This window comes from Nicotiana attenuata, unplaced genomic scaffold (assembly GCF_001879085.1).
Source record: "Nicotiana attenuata strain UT unplaced genomic scaffold, NIATTr2, whole genome shotgun sequence".
Classification (NCBI taxonomy): Eukaryota; Viridiplantae; Streptophyta; class Magnoliopsida; order Solanales; family Solanaceae; genus Nicotiana; species Nicotiana attenuata.
In genome coordinates, this window is record NW_017673269.1 from 19589 (window position 1) to 37836 (window position 18248).

General features: G+C 36.4%; 2 protein-coding genes across 5 annotated transcripts; both read right to left on the reverse strand.

The window, feature by feature from the left end:
• Positions 1–681: 681 nt before the first annotated feature.
• LOC109215892 (zinc finger CCCH domain-containing protein 62-like) lies at positions 682–6198 on the reverse strand. 4 transcript variants are annotated; one of them, XR_002066422.1, is made up of 10 exons: positions 5838–6198; positions 5578–5675; positions 4372–4510; positions 2796–2857; positions 2637–2688; positions 2440–2545; positions 2125–2223; positions 1906–2038; positions 1174–1833; positions 682–1076 (listed from the first exon to the last, which is right to left on the reverse strand). XR_002066422.1 is itself a non-coding variant. In XM_019380014.1 (10 exons), exons 1-10 carry the CDS (start codon positions 6017–6019, stop codon positions 1295–1297), a joined length of 1314 nt encoding a protein of 437 aa, XP_019235559.1. In that variant the 5' UTR covers positions 6020–6197; the 3' UTR covers positions 1081–1294. The 4 variants fall into 4 exon arrangements, 2 of the variants coding, with proteins under 2 accessions (XP_019235559.1, XP_019235558.1); XR_002066421.1 differs by having other exon boundaries at positions 682–1079; XM_019380014.1 differs by lacking the exon at positions 682–1076 and having other exon boundaries at positions 1081–1298; positions 1395–1833; positions 5838–6197.
• A 2076-nt stretch (positions 6199–8274) lies between these two features.
• On the reverse strand, positions 8275–13765 carry LOC109215891 (CDPK-related kinase 5-like). The gene is made up of 11 exons (XM_019380012.1): positions 12910–13765; positions 11614–11744; positions 11331–11372; positions 11104–11212; positions 10633–10711; positions 10190–10486; positions 9995–10107; positions 9788–9895; positions 9643–9705; positions 9377–9544; positions 8275–9224 (listed from the first exon to the last, which is right to left on the reverse strand). Exons 1-11 carry the CDS (start codon positions 13477–13479, stop codon positions 9084–9086), a joined length of 1821 nt encoding a protein of 606 aa, XP_019235557.1. The 5' UTR covers positions 13480–13765; the 3' UTR covers positions 8275–9083.
• Positions 13766–18248: the final 4483 nt, after the last annotated feature.

The window sequence follows — 18248 nt, forward strand, 5'->3', positions numbered from 1 at the left end:
GGTGTCATTTGTACTCGAGACAGACTATGTTCTTTTCTTTCAAACACTTATTTGTAGTAATCTTAGACAGTCCGTGGATGTTGTGACACCAGGTTCTGGTTAGAGGCACGTGTTGGTCTTCAGGATGTTTGGCTTTATATTTTATTTAAGACTTCCGCTAAATTTCATACTCCGCTGTAATTTATTTGTTTATTTCCGGTTAATTTGGTTAAAAAGGAATTAAAACAGAAAGAGTTAATGATTTCTAAGATCGTGGCTTGCCTAGCTTCTACGAGTAGGCGCCATCACGACTCCCGAGGGTGGGAAATCCGAGTCGTGACACAAACCCTAGCTTCCGCTTCCTCAAAAGTGCAATCCTCATCGACATACTCTATAACCCATAGTTTTCTGACCTAGTGAGCTTTACCGGAATCGATACCGAGCTCGGAGTGTCTGAAGGACCCAAAAACAGGGGATATGTGTGGTCAATTGTGTTTTCTGCCATTGTCGTGTCAATAGCAGCAATTGATCAACGAAATTAAGAGATTTAAACCAACAATCAGTTTGAGAGCGTCACAGCGTGAGATTCCAGTATCTCCCGCTCTGATATCATGATAAAATGCAAGAAGCTCTGATATCATGATAAAATGCAAGAATTTGAAGGTGTAACAATGGCAGAAGCTCTGAGAAGAGAGAGTCGGCTAAGAGAGAAATGAACAACTGTTCTATTGAAGAAGATTATCAGTACATTTTATACACCTAACTACCACTATCTTAAGTTAACCAACTAACTAATTGATAGCTCATTAACAGTTGTCATCTAACAGAAAGAAGCATGTGACTAACTAAACTAACTAATACATGTGATATGTGCTATGTGCTATGTGCTATGTGCTATGCTATATTACAATATCTTTTTCTTTTTTCTTTTTGGGACACGTCTAGTTAGACGTACAAGCTTGTAAATAACTCAACGAACAGAGAAAAGAGTAATAAAAGGACAGGATCCAACAGAGAACTCTGGAATTGTGGCGTGATCAAGCTCACCCTTCCAAAATCCAAGTCCCATATTCCACTTGAATGCAAAAGAAATGGAACTACTAAAACAAAAAGAGAACAAAGCTTTAATACTACCAATTAAAGACAAAACACTTCTGCAACCTGCTGTACAAATATTTGAGATTTGACACTCACAACAAGGCAATCCTCCAAAAGTCAGTTTAAGACCCCTTGCACCATTTTGTTCATGTAAACCCCTTGCTGCTCCTATGTGCACAGCACGGGCCAGAGCAAGAGAGACAAAAAGCTAAGAGTTTTATCTACGGTCATAGTTTACAAACGGGAATGAATCAGATGATCTGTGAGTTCCGACCATGCCAGGAAAACGCGAATGATTACTAGACTGAGATACATACCTAGGATATGAAAAATTAGGATAGCTTCCACGATCATATTGTTGAAGATCTGGAGCAGGCAGAGCATAAGAGGAATAAGAGCTTAAATGTGATCTTGGTGCTGAATGCCAGTTAGATGAATAGGAATATAGTACTCCTCGGCCGTAATAATCTGATTCAAAATGGCGGAAATTATTCGCTGAAGGATAATTGAACTGTAATGAGATCTCCCCAATGGCAGGCACAAAGTTTGGATGCCTCATAGGGAATCTACTATTTCTGGACTCTGCCAAATTCAATCTCCCAGGTGGACGAGGCTTTTCATGGCGGTGTTTTGTTCTTTTGCTTCCTACTGTTGTTTTCCTGCGTTCATCAATAGAACAATTGTTTTTCTTTACTTTGCTTGTCTGTATCATTTCGCTTGGCCTCCTATGATGATCAAGTTTCTGATGCGTGTTACCTACACGTACCAAAAACTATATTAGAGTAAACATAAAGGTGATACAGCAATTTAATTTCCATAAAAGGGCACCTTTATTTTTAGAGGATGCTTTTGTCGACTTTATCGATTTTGATTTTCTTGTTGCTCTAATAAATCTTGCTGCTTCTCCACGTTTGTGCTTCTCTGCAAGCACTTCTAATCTTTTCTTTTCATTCTTCCATCTCTAATAAAAGAGAAGCAAGAAATACCATTAAAATGTTAGAATATCTGAAAGGAATTGCAGGTACTCCACAGTAGCTGCGGGTTCACCTGTCTGAAAGTCTTCAACTTATAAAGGTTTCGTCCCTTTACAAGCAATGGAAAAAGTGCAGATAATTGTTTAACCCCTCGGCTCCATAACACCTCAACCTTGTTAATCACAAAAAAGTAGAGGATGGAGAAATTTTGAGCAAAACTTTGCACATGAAATTGCACGAAAGGGTTAATGGAAGGATGATACAGCTAGGTATTCAAGTGCTACGATTGGATTTTGTGCCAAGTTGCAAGCTTATATCCACATAACTATGGTTCAAGATTTCAACCCTTATAATCAGACATCTCTCAAAACTTTCTATTGAGCCTTACCGTAAAGGTATGCTGCTGTTTGGCAGCACCATAACTCTCCTTAACAATCCTCCCAGCAATGGTTCTCTTCCCTAATAGTTCTCCACCCCTTGTCATCTTGTCAAAACTTAGAAACACGACACAGTTAATCCAAGAATCAAAGACCACTTCACACTGACAAAATGTGAAACAAACAGGAGAATCAATTAGGTGAATACTTCTTGTACACTTTCTGTGTGAATAATACAACATCTCCTTTACATACGTCACCTGCAGAATCACCAGTCTCAATACTCAAAGATGGAAAAAAAACAAAAGGGAAAATAAAGAAGCATAAGAAAAACAGAGAAGGTGTCATGATGCCAAATATAAACTACCGGTGCAGTTAACGGTAAATGATGATTTGGGATATAGTCTTTGACCATTATCATCTTTGATCCTGTGAAAAAATCAAGTAATAGGACTTTCCATTAGCAAAAAGGCAAAAAAAATAAAAGAAACTACTGGGAAAGGAACAACAGATTAAAATATGGACTTACAACATCATACTATTTACAATTAGTTCCTTACTAAGTGAAAACTGAGACCATGAAGAATTAATGAACTGTGGTGGCGCTTCAATCACTTACGCTGCCTTCTTTTACTTGTTTTTGTTGAGTGGGAAGCACCAAACTCACAGGACAATGAGCTATTGCAAATTGATTCAATATCTTTCTATATGCAACTTTTTAGCACATTGATTGAGATGTCAATAGAAGAATGAAATTTCTGATTATCAGAGTCATTGTGGAACAAGTGCCTCTGGAACTAAAAGAACATAAGCTCAAAACAGAAAGAACCTAAAGATTCCTGATGTATTGGCATACTCAGTGCCATAGCTGGACAATAAGTGCAAGACATTCAAAAGAGAAAAGCCATTTATACCCACATATCCGTCATGTGAGATTAATGTTCAGAGACAAAAGGGGGACAAAGAGATGAAATAGCGACCATGAAGATGAGTGTGGAACTTCCATTTTTCGTAAGTAGAAGATAAATGTGGAACTTCCACACTCTATGTGCTTATCTTCTACTTAAGGTCAAAACAGAAAGAACCTAAAGATTCCTGATGTATTGGCATACTCAGTGCCATAGCTGGACAATAAGTGTGGAACTTCCACACTCTATGTGCTTATCTTCTACTTAAGGTCAAAACAGAAAGAACCTAAAGATTCCTGATGTATTGGCATACTCAGTGCCATAGCTGGACAATAAGTGCAAGACATTCAAAAGAGAAAAGCCATTTATACCCACATATCCGTCATGTGAGATTAATGTTCAGAGACAAAAGGGGGACAAAGAGATGAAATAGCGACCATGAAGATGAGTGTGGAACTTCCATTTTTCGTAAGTAGAAGATAAGCACAGTATATCCTCCACGACACAATATTTTAACAAAATTATAGTGCAATGATCCGAAAAGGTCAAACTGCTCAAGGAGAGAAAATAATTTAGTTGGTTAAATCTTCAGAATGATTCTGAAATTATTGTAGCACACAGATTGAAATATTTTCGGTCAATTTGCAAATTTAGAATGATGAGGTAGGAACAAAATCATGGAGCACGTCTAGGTCTCACTAACAATGAGTCAATCCAGGGTTTTTAATCTGCTTAACTATATGTTGTATGCACACAGTAATATGCTAACATTTGTCCCTTTTACTTAAGAGTCATATACCCTTTTTAGCTGCTCACAATAAGCAACCTGAATGCTTGAGACTCTAGCTATTAACGAGGCCCTTTCTTACACCACAAAAGAAACAACATAACAGGAAACAAAAACAAAAAAGAACAATGAAAAAAAAAGAAATAGAAATGCTTGATGGAATGCCACGAGCACGCTTTATTGGAAATTGCAAAAATTCTAGGGGTCCATTCAAATACATGAGGTTTACATCTTACACCCCGACATACCTCCAGTGCTCTATGATCCTTTCTACACATTCTTCCTTTGTACCAGATAACCTCAACCCATTTGACCGCAAATATGCTTTATAGTCCGTCAATGTTAGCTTCCTCAATTCTCCCTTTAGCTTCTTCAATTCTCTACCCCCTATATAACACACAAAAGGTTGTAAATTGATATATTTATATGTTAGAGAGACCATAACTAGCTAATTTATTGTCTTGAGTCAGAACACGAAAAAAATTGTTACTAGTTGGAGAAATTTTCTACATTTGCCTCCACCATGAAAAGAGAACAAGTTATGAACCCCTTTGAAGAATCAATAAGTGCATTGTGGTATATATATATATATGTTAGGATCTACAGTTTATAAAATATTGTGAATACACCAAATTGTCCATTGAATAACGAGTAAATTATTTTGCATCTTTTACTAATTCTATCCTCCTCAATTGCAGGCATAGGGTCCATATTACTTTTGCACCCTTCCCTTCCGTGTCCACAAAATCTCATGCAAAACATATATCAACAGTACTTCCATATAAAAATCTTCTTCCTGCCCACCTGACTCCAGTAATGCAGGTTGCCTAACAAGAAGATAACACGATAACACATTTGCGCCAAACTCATGGACAAAAGAGGTCCACTTTACAACTGAGTGTTCAGCCGAGATAGTCGTTGCTCCCAACCGCAGCAAACTCTTTTTAGTAGCTCTCAAAGTCTCAGCCCCTTCTTTTGCTCCTCTACTTGCTGATTATTAATAACTCATGCAACTGCAAAGGCTAGTCCATGGTGTGTCACCAATGCCATTCTCTAACATGCACTTCCATGGGTTTATCTAACAAAATTGATAGCTCAGATTGGTCTTCGATTGATGGACCATGTAGGTCTCCGGCAAATCAAATAGGCAATTCAACATTTAAGACTAGCCACCACAACATCACACGTACTAGTTACAAAGTTAAATGTGGGAGCGTGCACATTTAAAGATCAAACTCATTTGTGCAGAAAGCAGCTGAGTTTAAATCATTAATTTCAACTCAAATATAGAACACTAGGATTGGCTGAAGAATGATGATCAATTTGCTAGAAAATTGATAAAAATTAATTAATCCTAACATTTTACTACAGTAACACTGCAACTTAGTTTTCCTTTAGTTTATCCATACATTTGCCAGAAGCGCAAGAGCAGAAAAATGAAAATCCCTATATACCTTGGAGAAGGCGAAGGACTCTGTCGCACCCCGACTCCTTACTTTCCTCTTCGATATCATCCTCATCATCATATTCTTCGTAATCACCATCGCTCTCGCTGGCCCAAATTGCCCAAAAATTGATTATCATAAAATTTACAATAAACGATGTAGTATTTGAATGAACGAATAATTCAAATAGCCCAGCCTAATTAGTTTGGAATTGAGGCGTAAATTGATTGATAGATTGATCACTTGATACATTAATTGGAAAAGAATACCTTGAGGCGGAGGAGTCAAAATCATCGTCATCCGATTCTGATAATGGTTCTGATTCTTCTGAGCTTCCTTCTTCTTCATTTCCTTCTTCTCCTTCTCCTTCTTCTTCTTCTTCTTCTTCTTCTTCTTCGGAAGAAGAGGAAATTTCAATAACACTGCGTTTTGCTCCTCTCCTCGTCGCCATCTCAATTAGTTAGACTGATAGTTTGAAGCTTGTTTTAAGAGCAACAACAAAAGAGTACCATTTCATTTCAAATGCCCAAATTATACGGTCCCACTGATTCACGAACCCACATTTAAACCGTCAAATTAATCCTTGATCTTAATAAAATGGTATATCGATTTTTCCACTTTTAACATCACTAGCTGCTACTTATCATTAGTTTGTAATGACAAGGGTAAATTTGATTCAGCTGAAGGTAAATATAAATTACTCACCCCGATTTAGATAATTTGACTAAATTATTCCTAATTAAAATTTTCATATTATTAACTTGCCACACTTGGACTTATCTCTTACTCCCTCCTTCTCGTATTAACAGTCATGGTTACCAAAAATAGTTGTCTCAAATTATTTTAGATGGTTACCAAAAATAGTTGTCTCATATCATTTTAGATGTTCAAGACAAAATTGGTTATCTTTTTCCTTTTTTACCCTTAGTAATAATTACACTTAAAGATGGAGATAAGACATAAACAGAATAAATATTCAATGATATCTTATGACATAAATAAGGATATAATAGTCCCATCCCTTTCCTAATTGTATTTTTTAAGGAGCGCGTAAAAGAGAAACACGACACATAATATGAGACACAGGGAGTAACACTTAACATTAATTAGTATGAATATATTGTTAAAATATCATGGTATAGCCAGTTTTCACACTGGTCAATGAAAAATAGCCAGCGTTTATCAAGTCAATGAAAAATAGCCATTATTTTGCTGCAACAGGGACCGGTCCAGTATAATATACGGGAGTTCTGGTGCATTTGTGTACGAACTCCAGCATATTATGCTGGACCGGTATACTTTGCTAACTCCTGTAAAATTTGCGGGAGACTGGAGCACCAGTGCTCCAAACTCCAGTATATTATACTGGACAATTATACTTGCTGGAACTCCCGTAAAATTTGCTGGAGTTCCAGCATAATTATGCTTGAACTCCCGTAAAATTTGCGGGAGTTCCAGCATAGTTATCCTGGAACTCCCGTAAAATTTACGGGAGTTCAAGCATACTTATGCTGGAACTCCCGTAAAATTTGTGGGCGTATTTTTCCGGATTTTGAACAGTGTTTTCGCTCAGATTTAAAGTGGCTAAATTTCGATGACTTTTGAAACTTGGCTATTTTTCAACGACCAGTGGTAAATCTGGCTATTTTTGAATTTCTCCGGAATATATTGCTTTGAATTTGATTAAAAGAACACTCCGTTATTTCTTTTTGACTCGATAAAAGGAGTAGTTAAAAGAGCTCCAACTTACCGCACTTACCGAAACAGTAAAGAAGGATAAACCTTTAAACTTCTTCTCAAAATGGTCACCTAACATAGAAATTTAGAGTAATTTAAAAGACTTTTAAGGATATACAAATAAGGGCAATTTTGAAAAATATTGTTTAATTCTTTCTTGATTTGAAATTTGATAAGTGGACACTTACTTTAACCCCCCAAAAAGGCAAATGCACACTCTTTTTGAACCCGAAGGAGTATATAATGGTATAATTCAAGAGCACATATGGACCTTTTCTCATTTTTTTAAGAAGAAAACTAATAAGATCAAGATAATTATATTTTAAATAAATGTTGAGATGGGTTCTAATTTAGTTAAATTTTCATCGCTAATTTCACGTGAAATAATGCAAAATGGTTAGAAAGCAAATCATACAAAGAGTAACCTTGACAATTTAATCTCAATAGGTTAAATCTTTTTGAAATTTGATATGTTTTTTTGTTGTCAAAATCAAGTTGCTATAGTTTCAACTTTCAATGAAGCATTCATCTAGTAGTCGAGGCGGAGGTGCTAAGATCGTATGACAAGAAGTTCTAGGTTCAACTTTCATTAGAATATGATGTACCTACTACCTATCCAAGTTATATGTTCTTCTTGCTACTTCTGCTACTTCATAGAGAAAATATATTAATTAAGAGTGCTACTTTTCATCTGCTGGTCGTATGTATCTATATTTTCTTTTTTGGGTGCAACATAAGTATCGTAAATATACTTCTGCTGAACTCCGTTAACACATTTTTTGACAAGTTAATATAATTAAAATACCACAGACTAAAAACAGTTAGAAGCTTCAATATTTCACGCAATGTACTGCGTGTAACGTCAGTTACCAAAACTATATGTAATAAATATGCTTGTCCACTTATTACAATGGGACAGGTAAAATTGTTTTTCTAACTTTTGGCTGGTCAACCACCATTTAAATTGAGGAAAAGTAAATATTGTCTGTACTTTAAAGGCCAATTCCTTCTGATCATCACTGTGAAGACAGTTGATCAAGAAAAATAGTCCATTGTGCAATACCATGGCTTATAAGATCATTCAAGCTATTGTTGCATTTCTAAGGCTACAGCTATTTCTAATTAACAACAATTAACTCCCTTGCTTTCTTTTCATCTTTTCTTGAGCCGAAGATGTATCGGAAATAGCCTCTCTACCTTCCAGGTAGAGGTAAGGTATGCGTACACATTACCCTCCCCAGACCCAACCTTGTGGGACTATATTAGGTTTGTTGTTGTAACAACAATTAACTCCCTTGCTCCCCCGCATGTCTTTCCTTTCTCCAATTTAGTTGAGAAGCAAGAAAAGAAAGTGGTGGAACTTCTCAACAAGAAAGAGATGTAGACAACATTATACAAGGCAAATAGTAGACATTAGCGATGTCCAACAACTTACAACAACTTGTGTGTGCCCGCAAACTGTCAAACCAGCTGAGAGGTGCTCTCACCTGCAATCAAACAGTAATTAACTACAGCTTTACAGTAAGAACTCTATATGCAGGGTGCCATTGCTCTGATAACACATGGCCAAAACTCTAATCCTCTCCTTGAAAATAGTTCCGTGGAATCTCACACTTGCCCTAAATACTGAGGTCTATGAAGCTCCAGCACTAGGGACAGAAGTTGATCTTCATCATTTCTTCACTGCGCATTTGTTTGCCAACAATGGCATCAGCAACAGAAGGAGAACATGACTGAACCAAAAAACTCATTGAAATTTTCTGATTAGGTGGCTTGAATCATTGAACTTTTGTAATTGAGCGGCTGGACACTCCATGCAACAACTTTGCAAAACCAAGAAAACTGAGCTTTCCGTCAGTATGCCTAAGCCAGTCATGTAGAACAGCATGGACTGGAACAGAAGGGCTAAGACCAAGTTCCTGGAATGCCAGATTCAAATTACGTTCAGTTAGATTCCTTACCAATTACTTGTACACTTCCCTCCTCCGAAAAGATAAAAAGACAGATTGTTACGTAAGAGACAAAGATGTGGCAAACAGTATTCAGAACAGAAATGAACGATCATAATTACCGAAGCTAATTCTTCTATCATAATAGCCCTATTGCCTTCCTTCTCAAAAATTTCATAGGCACAACGTGCATGTTGTTCCCATCGGTCAAGAGCCTCAAGCTGATGAACACTTAATGCAGCAGCACAGAATTCCTCAAAATCCATCCTCCTGTATTGCAGTGCATTAAGCTGCCATGAGAAGGAAAAGGAGAGTTAAGCATCATAGGTTAAACCCAGAGCAAGTCAATATCAGTCAGAATCTGAAGTCAATGGATTTCAAAATCTACCGATGCAAGAAAATCATGCATGCGAGCTTCCTTCATAGCATCTGTTGCATGTGTCATCAGGGCCTGATAAGAACACAGAAGGTCAGCAACAACTTGCGAAATACTAGAAACAATTATAGCATTCATTTTTCGTAAAAATACAAACCGTTTTAACGTTATCGAAGCTTATGGTGCCATTTTTGTTTGGTCCCAGCAGTGCAAACTGCTCCTTCAGATAATATAGCTCATCTACAGTCAATGTCTTTGATAAAGCCTGCAAAAGTAGGTGAAGATTGAGCTATTAAACAAACTTCAACAAGTCCGAAGATAAAAATGGGAACCGGAGAACTTTTCTCAGTAGCATCATACACACCCGTAGCGCAGCTTTTCTAAGAGCAGAGGACCTCATGTAAGCCTTCATTAGTTTGAATATCAAAATATCCAAAGGCACCTCTATGTTGTGACTATTCTTTATCCATGGGTGACCTGAGAGAGTGAGTTGTTAAGCAGTTTGAAGAAATTTAAAGAACGAGAATTCTCCTTTTCCAACTTGACTCAAGAAACTCACCCAAAGCCTGAGCTGCGGTCATTCTTTTCCGGGGATCTTTATTCAACAGACGTTTCACAAAGTCTTTTGCCTCAGAAGATAATGTAGGCCAAGGCTGTTCGTCAAAACTTGGATCAGCTTTTAGGACAGCTCTAAATATCCCAGATTCTGTTCGAGCCCAAAAAGGACGGCTTCCACACAACAGGATATATGCTATGACACCTATACTCCACACATCAGCCTCTGTACTGTAAGATCTGTGTAGAACCTCCGGTGCTACATAATATGCACTACCGACAATATCATTAAGTCTTTCATCTGCAAGGCAATCCAGCATGGAAAGTAAACAACAGGTTGACGGAGCTACTCAAATCTATGCAGGGTAGTTGTTTAACTCTTTCTTCTTTTTTGAGGGGTGGGGGGTGAGGGGAGGGGTGGTTCTACAGACACAGTAATGGACTAACCTGGCTTCACAAAATCAGACAATCCAAAGTCTATTGCTTTAAGTTGTGCGTTTTCATCCTTAGACGTGAATAAGAAGTTCTGGTCAATCAGAAAGTTTGAGTTAGATAAGAAAGAGTATGATAGAAGGCTTACAGAAGCAGATAGCACATCTTCTCTAACAAGTTATACTATTAACCATAGCAAAACGCCACAGCTGATATTTTGAGCTTCTCTGTTACTTGTTAGCTCAACAGATCCGTTACTCTAATACTAGATGAAACAAACATTAACTTCACCTGATGAATAAAAAACCTAAGCAATTTGAAACTGACTGAAAAGTTGTTCTACTGGAATAATAACATTATTTAAGATCCATTAAAGTAAAAAGGTTTTCTTTTTTCCTTCTTCTTTTACAACAGGTGAAATGACTAGATATGCTAAGATGTTGTACTCTCTAAGTAATCACAGATTGAGCATTTTGCTCCTCTTACCTCTGGTTTGAGATCCCGGTGCACCACACCTTGAAGATGGCAAAATGCAACAACTTTCAGTATTTGTATCATTACAGACTTTGCATCATCTTCTGTGTACTTCCCACCTCTGCAGGACAAGACAACACCTATTTAGTACTCTCTTTCATCAAAAGATTTGCTACAATTCAAAACTCACAAGATTCAAATTCCAAAACAATGGAAACATAGCAAAGAGCAAGAACAACCTCGAGAGTATTCTATCCAAAAGCTCACCTCCTTCACATAGCCTGAAATTTAACGAGATTAATCAGCAGTACTTCAAAGAGCAGTATGATAAGGAAAATAAGCAAATCAAGCTCCTGATAACAGCAAAATACAATGATTAAACCCATATATTTACTAGTAGAGAATGAACAAAATGTCAAGCTACTTGAAACCCTGGTAAATAACCAACTTCTAAAGCTGAGTTTGAGACTAAATTTAATTGCAGATGCAAATGCGGCGAGAGTTTGAGTGACCAAAGCTTACTCCATGACTATGTACACATTGTCGGGGTCTTCATATGCATCATATAACTTTACTAAATTATTATGTCCCGTCAAAGCTCTTAATATCTTCACCTCCCTTCTCACATCCTCAATGGCTATTGCAGTAGTCATCTGGAGAGAAAAATTAGGATCAGATATTTCAGATAAAACGCCAGAAAAGAATAAGATCCACTGATGCACATTCAGAACAACAATAGTCATCATCACATTATGCAACCTAAGCAAAATAGAAAGATCAAACTACAAATATCAGAAAGCAGCTTTCTGAACAGCTATATAATTTCCACAGGACCTTTTTTTGGATTTTTTTTTGGAGGGGAGGGGTAGCCGTAAGTTGTCGTGGTCACCCTGTCGAATAATTTTCAAGCTATTGTGATCACTCCCAACTGCTGATATGTTAAAAAGGTCCATCCTTCAAACTTTCAGCTGCCTGGACTATACAAACCGAGCAACTGATAACATTGTTCAAGAAGTTTTTTGCTGCTTTCATCAGAGATATACATGGTGGAAATGTCCAGCAATAAGAACCCCTAAACTCTACAAAAGTATGATTTTGGTAAGGAAGGGAGGGGTGGTGGAAGCGGCTGTTGCTGCTTTACTTATTGAAGGCAAACTTATCAATCTCCCTCTAGAGTTGTCTGGAACAAGTGGAAGGCAAACAAAACATATTTAACTCCATCTCTCCATTTACTTAAGAAAAAGATAAAAGAGCTACTGTGTTCTAAGTCGTCATGAGCATTAGCCCTCCTCCTTCACTCCCCTTACACTGTCCTTCCTCTTTTCATCCGACCCAATTAAAATCTCAACATTCTGTTCATTCACAATTAATCCCTCTTTTAGTGCATCTTATGGGCAATCAAACAGATTAACTTTCCGACTCTAAAAAGGAAAGAAACAAAAATCAGACTCTAGTGAACAGCAAACAATAGAGCTTCCTTAAAACAGTCAAGGACATAACAAACATAACTAAAAATAGCATAAATTCTGCCACTACACTAGAAGCTACAATTTAGCTTCCTACTTCCATCAGTTTCACAACCTCTAAACTTAATTACCAAAAATCAAAGCTTTAAACTTAAACCATTAACTAAACCACCTAAGGAAACAGTAGATGATGGACCTAGTTGATAAAAAATTACAAGTAGTAGTATGAATAGACATTTGCAAAGTAGATCTGACCACTGTTACTCAAGTACTTGGAAGTTGGAACACATAGATCATATAGCAATTGAATCAAACTTGAAAAAGAAAATAAGAGTATAACTAAAGGCCAAACCTTCGATTTGGGGATGACTTTAACAGCAACCTCTTGTCCCTTGACTTCACCTTTCTTAAACTTAGCTTTACAAGTATACCCAAAATGCCCTCTTCCTACTTCCTCTCCCATCTCATACTTGTTCTCAAAATTCTTCGAAAATCCAAAGCTCTTATCTAGCCCCGCGCCGCCTCCGCCTCCGACCTCCGATTCATGCCCTTCGGGGATTGCAGACTCATTGGGTTTCACGGTGCCGTGTCGCCGAGCCAACAGAGAACGGATGTGCTTCGCCGGAGAAGGCGGAGGGAACGGCCGTTTAAAGAACCTCATGGGAGTAGAATTAGAGCTGGCATTCGTAGCCGGAGATCTCGCCGGAGATTTCTTTGAGAACAAATAATGCGCCGGACTTGGACTGTAGAAGGGGAAAAAGGGCGATTTTTTACTCACATTAGGTTCGTCCTTTTTCGTCTCATGGCTGTTAACATCGTCGTCATTGCTCGCTCCAGATTTCACCGGAAGTGTAGCGCAGTCGCCGGCGACGGTAATGTTATCGCCGGAAAATATTGAGGGTTTTGAAGTACAAGCACCCATTGGCTATTTTTGAAGCTTTATTTTTTTTTTTTTTTTTGCTTCAGAAACGCAATGTAATGTACTTGAAGAACAAAGGGAAAAGAAAAGAGTAGTTCAAAGTCGAGAAAATTGCATGAAAACGAAATTATTACTATAAACTAATGGAAATTTGTGTGTTTGTTTAATGGAGGTTTTATTTGAAGTTTTGAATGTGTTGTTTGTAAGAGAAGAAGAAGAAATGGATCTGCACATGGGGATAAAAAGAAAACGACGATGTGTTCGCCTTTGTCTGAATAAGTTGCAAGTGAATATTTGAGCTTTCTTGTTTATATAAAAAAATAAAAATAAAAATAAAGTAGGATATTGATATATTTAAAAGTATAATTGAAATTTGAAAATAATTTTTATTTGTATCTGTGGTGTAAAAGCTTTAATATGTTTAGTAATTTGACTAATTTTTTGTGTAAGTTACAATTCAATATTTAGAAGCTTCCTTTGTCCTTCTAGTAAAAGATAAGATGGGATAAACATATAGATCATCATAAAACATGTTTGAATTGAAGCCAAAAGCCTATTTAAGGTGAAGGTCGAATTTTTCAAAATCATGTTTCATCTCGATTCAAATGGATACTGGCAAAATCAAAAAGCTTGAGACCTCAAGAATTTCATATCAATCTATCATTATTGGAGAGTATTTATTGGAGAAACTCCATATATTTGAGCATATTTAAATAATTTGGACCATAAATTTCAATCATGATATATATACACGTTACACTATCAATAAACACCACTTTTAAACTTGTTAAACGTCAGAATTACATATGAAGAGTGTATTTGAACGTGGAGGTAAGCATTCTTTTTATAGACAACTTAACTGGCGTTTAGCCATAAATTCTTAAATTTGTTTAAAAATTTAATTTGGATGAAGTTTGATTTGAAGATGAAAATTTGTTTGGACATTTTTCAAAATATATTTCACTTTTTTAAACAAAAAAAAAATATGAAAAGTGACTTATACCTATAAGTCCAAAAAATTATCAAAAATACCCAACAATACCAAACAAACAAACTTGCTAATCTAGTATATGCAGAACCTTCACCGTTGTCTAGAGCTGTCAATATGGGTGGGGTTGGGCTAGCACAGCCCAGCCCACGTGGGTTTTAGCAATTGACGAGTTGGGTCGGGCTAACCTACCATTTTAATGGGTCTTATTACGGTCAGCCCACCTAGGGGTGTTCAAAACCGAACCGAAACCGAAAATCGAACTGAAACCGAAGCTTAATGGCTTATTGGTATCAGGTTAACGGTTTAACGGACGGGGAACGGATTGAAATTTTTTTATTAACGGCTTATCGGTTAGGGGGCGAATTATTCAATTTTCTTAACGGATAATCCGTTAACCCGTTAAGAATATATATATACATATAAAATTTATTTTTATCCATATATATATTAAATAATTGAGAACCCTTCTTCTTCCGGTACTCTATCAAAGTGAATTAGAATAAAAGAAAGTCAAATAAAAGGAGTCATCTGACTGTGACAAAAGACAGAATTTGTTGTCTGAAACAAGATAACAACACCAGTTACACCACTGCTTTATCAACTTTGCCTGGGTTTTAAGGCATCCTAGAATTCTAAGCATGACGAACATTTGTTTTAACAACGGCCAATTGGAAATCTTTCACATGGACTAAGGCCAAGTCCATTTACTATTAGTGTTAATTATAAAAGGTCAAAAATCCCCATTTGAAGTAAAAGAAAATACTAATGGGTTTGTCTTTTGCTTCATTTGTACCTATGCGTTCGGACACGAGCCTTTAAGATATTCACGAGAGACCAAAACAGTATTTGCATCTTTCTCTGTTTGGTTTTGATTTTGAGTTTTTTCATTTGCAGAAATCAAAACACGTGTTTCGGTGTTTGGTTGGGAACTTTTAACGTTTACTTTCCCACTATAGAAAATTTTATTTTATTTTGATTGAATTTGGCCGATAAACCGCCCGATAAGAGCTAAACCGATACCAATCCGCCCGATATCTTATCAGGTGACTAGCGGATTAATACTTTTAAAAGCCGATAACCGATAAGCCAAACCGTTAAGAGTAAATAACCGCCCAATCCGCCCGATAAGCAGCCCTAAGCCCACCCCAGCCCTATGTAGGCTGCAGGCCCCCACGGGCTGGCCCATTATTTTATTAAATATAATTTATATTTTTTCTTTAACATCTATCCTAAAAAAGATAAATATCTAAAAGTTAAAAAAATCTTATTGGAAAAATTTTTAAAAACTTAATAACTTTTTATATTGTTCCAATATATGATAAACACTAAAAAAGTAAAAGACAAGACTAATATTTCATTCACTAAAAGTCAAAACTCAAAACAAACTATTCAAGAGAACGTCCGTGATGCTTGTGGAATATCCAACACATCATCTTCATCAAACACATTTGAATCCGCTTGTGAGAAGGTTGTCTTAATATCTTCACTTTCATTATATTTACAATTCGTATACAATATTAATTAGTTAAATATTTAGAATAATTAAAATTTTAAAAACTAATTAATGTTTTAAGACATGGATCTTTTAGTATGATGAACTTAATAAACTTTAAGCTTGGATACTCTTCTTGATGTTTTTTGTGTCGTATAATTTTTATATTTTATGTATTTCAAATACATATTGTTATCAGGCCCACGGTCCGGCCCAACCCAGCCTCAGTCAAGCCTCACGGGCCACGGGCCAACGGGCTTACTCGGGCCGGGCTTAAAAGCATCGGGTTTAAATAGGCTCTAAAAAAATTCTAGCTTAGCCCTACTAAATCACGGGCTGGGCTGGCCCAACTGGCCAAGCCTATATTGACGGCGATGTCATTCATTATCATTATCATTATCATTATCATAATTCATAGTCATAAACATAGATAAGTTCGGCACAAAATTATCATTTTTATAATGAACTATATAATACACCATCCTAAAACCATAACCTGATATTTTAATATCATATGTTAATAACACAATCACTAGATATTACAATTCTTCAAATTGAAATAATATTACAAGATCCAAAAATCCAAAATAAATGATAGTAACTAGCTGGTGGATTAGTTGGGTCATAATAGATAGTGCGCTTTTTTATAAAATACAAAAGCTTGGGGTAATTTTTGAAATTATTAAAGAATCCAAAGGTAATATTTTGGGGCAAAAACAGGTGTAGAGCTAGTTTTGGGATTTGGAAATTTTATTTTCGAAATATGCCAAAATATGGATAATATCTATAAATAAACAAATTTTGTCAAAAAGAATTAGGAAAAAACTTGACAGTATCTATGACCAAACGGTGGCTTAATTTCTTCATATTATTTTAATACCGACATAAATTAGTTTCAAATACTTTGAGCGTAAAAGAAGTCATATGAGTTTTTCTTTTTCCATTACAAAAGCTATTAGTTTACTGTTGATCGAGAACTTAATACTAGGGGTGTGCATTCGATTTATCGGTTCGATTTTGTCCCTTATCGATAATTACTTATCGATTATCGATTTGTACATATGCTTATCGTTAAAGTTTCAATAAGGTTTCGATTTTTTCGATTTCGATTTATCGATTTTTGGGGCTTATCGATTCGGTTATCGATTACACCAATAAGAAAATTTGCGGGATTCCACGGAGAATATATCGCTATAAACACACCTAACTAATTTGGATGTAGAGACTTCCACAACCTGTTATCAAAAGCATCAAAATTAGAACTATGCTTATAGTAGAATTAATGCAACAATGACTTAAAACCGCAAATGCATCTATGATAGGTCCTGAAGCAAAATCTTTATGTTACTTGATGCAGATTATCCAAATGTGCCACCATAACTATGCCGGTTCAACAAGAAAAAATTAGGCAGACTAAATTTTAACAGTTAGATATACAACAAACGAAGTTGCATAGAATCCATAACCACGTCTATGAAAAAATAAATTGAGCATTAGAAATATACACTCCAAACAGTAGTAAAATAAACTTACAAGGTTTTTCAGAAGCTAAATATCAAATCCTTTTTTCCCTTCCGCTGCGGCAAAACCGCACTCACCCACCCACCTAAAGACCCTATACACAAACCCAACGGTGGCCCTTTCCCACTCTTGCTCTCTCAGTAATTATAAGATGCAGAGGTTGCTTGCCACTTTACTACTCTATTCCAAGGTAAGACTAAAATCTACCGTAATTGCACAAAACAGACCACTCCAATCACAGAGATATTAAAGCAATCAATCAACAATCTGAATCTTTATAGCCAATTACACTCCATTCACGCTCCTAATCACTGGATGGAGCACAAAACTCCAGAACCTCAAATTCCTAAATTCTAACGTACTATTAAAGTCGCCGGAGTACGCCGGAGTTCGTCGGAGTTCACTTTCTCTGCTGGGTTTGCAGTTCGCGGGAGAGAGGGAGAAAGGTAAAAGCGGCGCTGAAGAATGGGTAGAGGAAATAATAGGGTTAGGGACTTAGGGTAAAGGAAAGGGTATTATAGAATAAGGGTATATTTGTCTTTTTAGTATATAAACCTCTATGCCAAACACATAAACCTCCAAACTCATAACTTTGGAACTTGTAAAATTTTGAACCTGTAGACCAAAAGATGAAAATCTAAAACAGAAAATATATTAAAAATATTTTTTTTGAAATGTGAAATTACAAAAAGATTTTTTTGTGCGGGGTGGGAGGGGGGAGGGGTGCAGAAAAATAAAAAAACATAAATTTAAAAATTACAAAATAAA

Coding starts and splice junctions, on each gene's coding strand:
- LOC109215892 (XM_019380013.1), bottom strand. CDS start 6,019: ATGGCGACGAGGAGAGGAGCAAAACGCAGTGTTATTGAAATTTCCTCT. Junction 2,689..2,795: donor ATTTACCGTTAACTGCACCG/GTAGTTTATATT, acceptor GTGATTCTGCAG/GTGACGTATGTAAAGGAGAT. Junction 2,224..2,439: donor AACAGCAGCATACCTTTACG/GTAAGGCTCAAT, acceptor GTGATTAACAAG/GTTGAGGTGTTATGGAGCCG.
- LOC109215891 (XM_019380012.1), bottom strand. CDS start 13,479: ATGGGTGCTTGTACTTCAAAACCCTCAATATTTTCCGGCGATAACATT. Junction 10,712..11,103: donor ACCGGGATCTCAAACCAGAG/GTAAGAGGAGCA, acceptor CTGATTGACCAG/AACTTCTTATTCACGTCTAA. Junction 9,706..9,787: donor GCTTCGATAACGTTAAAACG/GTTTGTATTTTT, acceptor TGTTCTTATCAG/GCCCTGATGACACATGCAAC.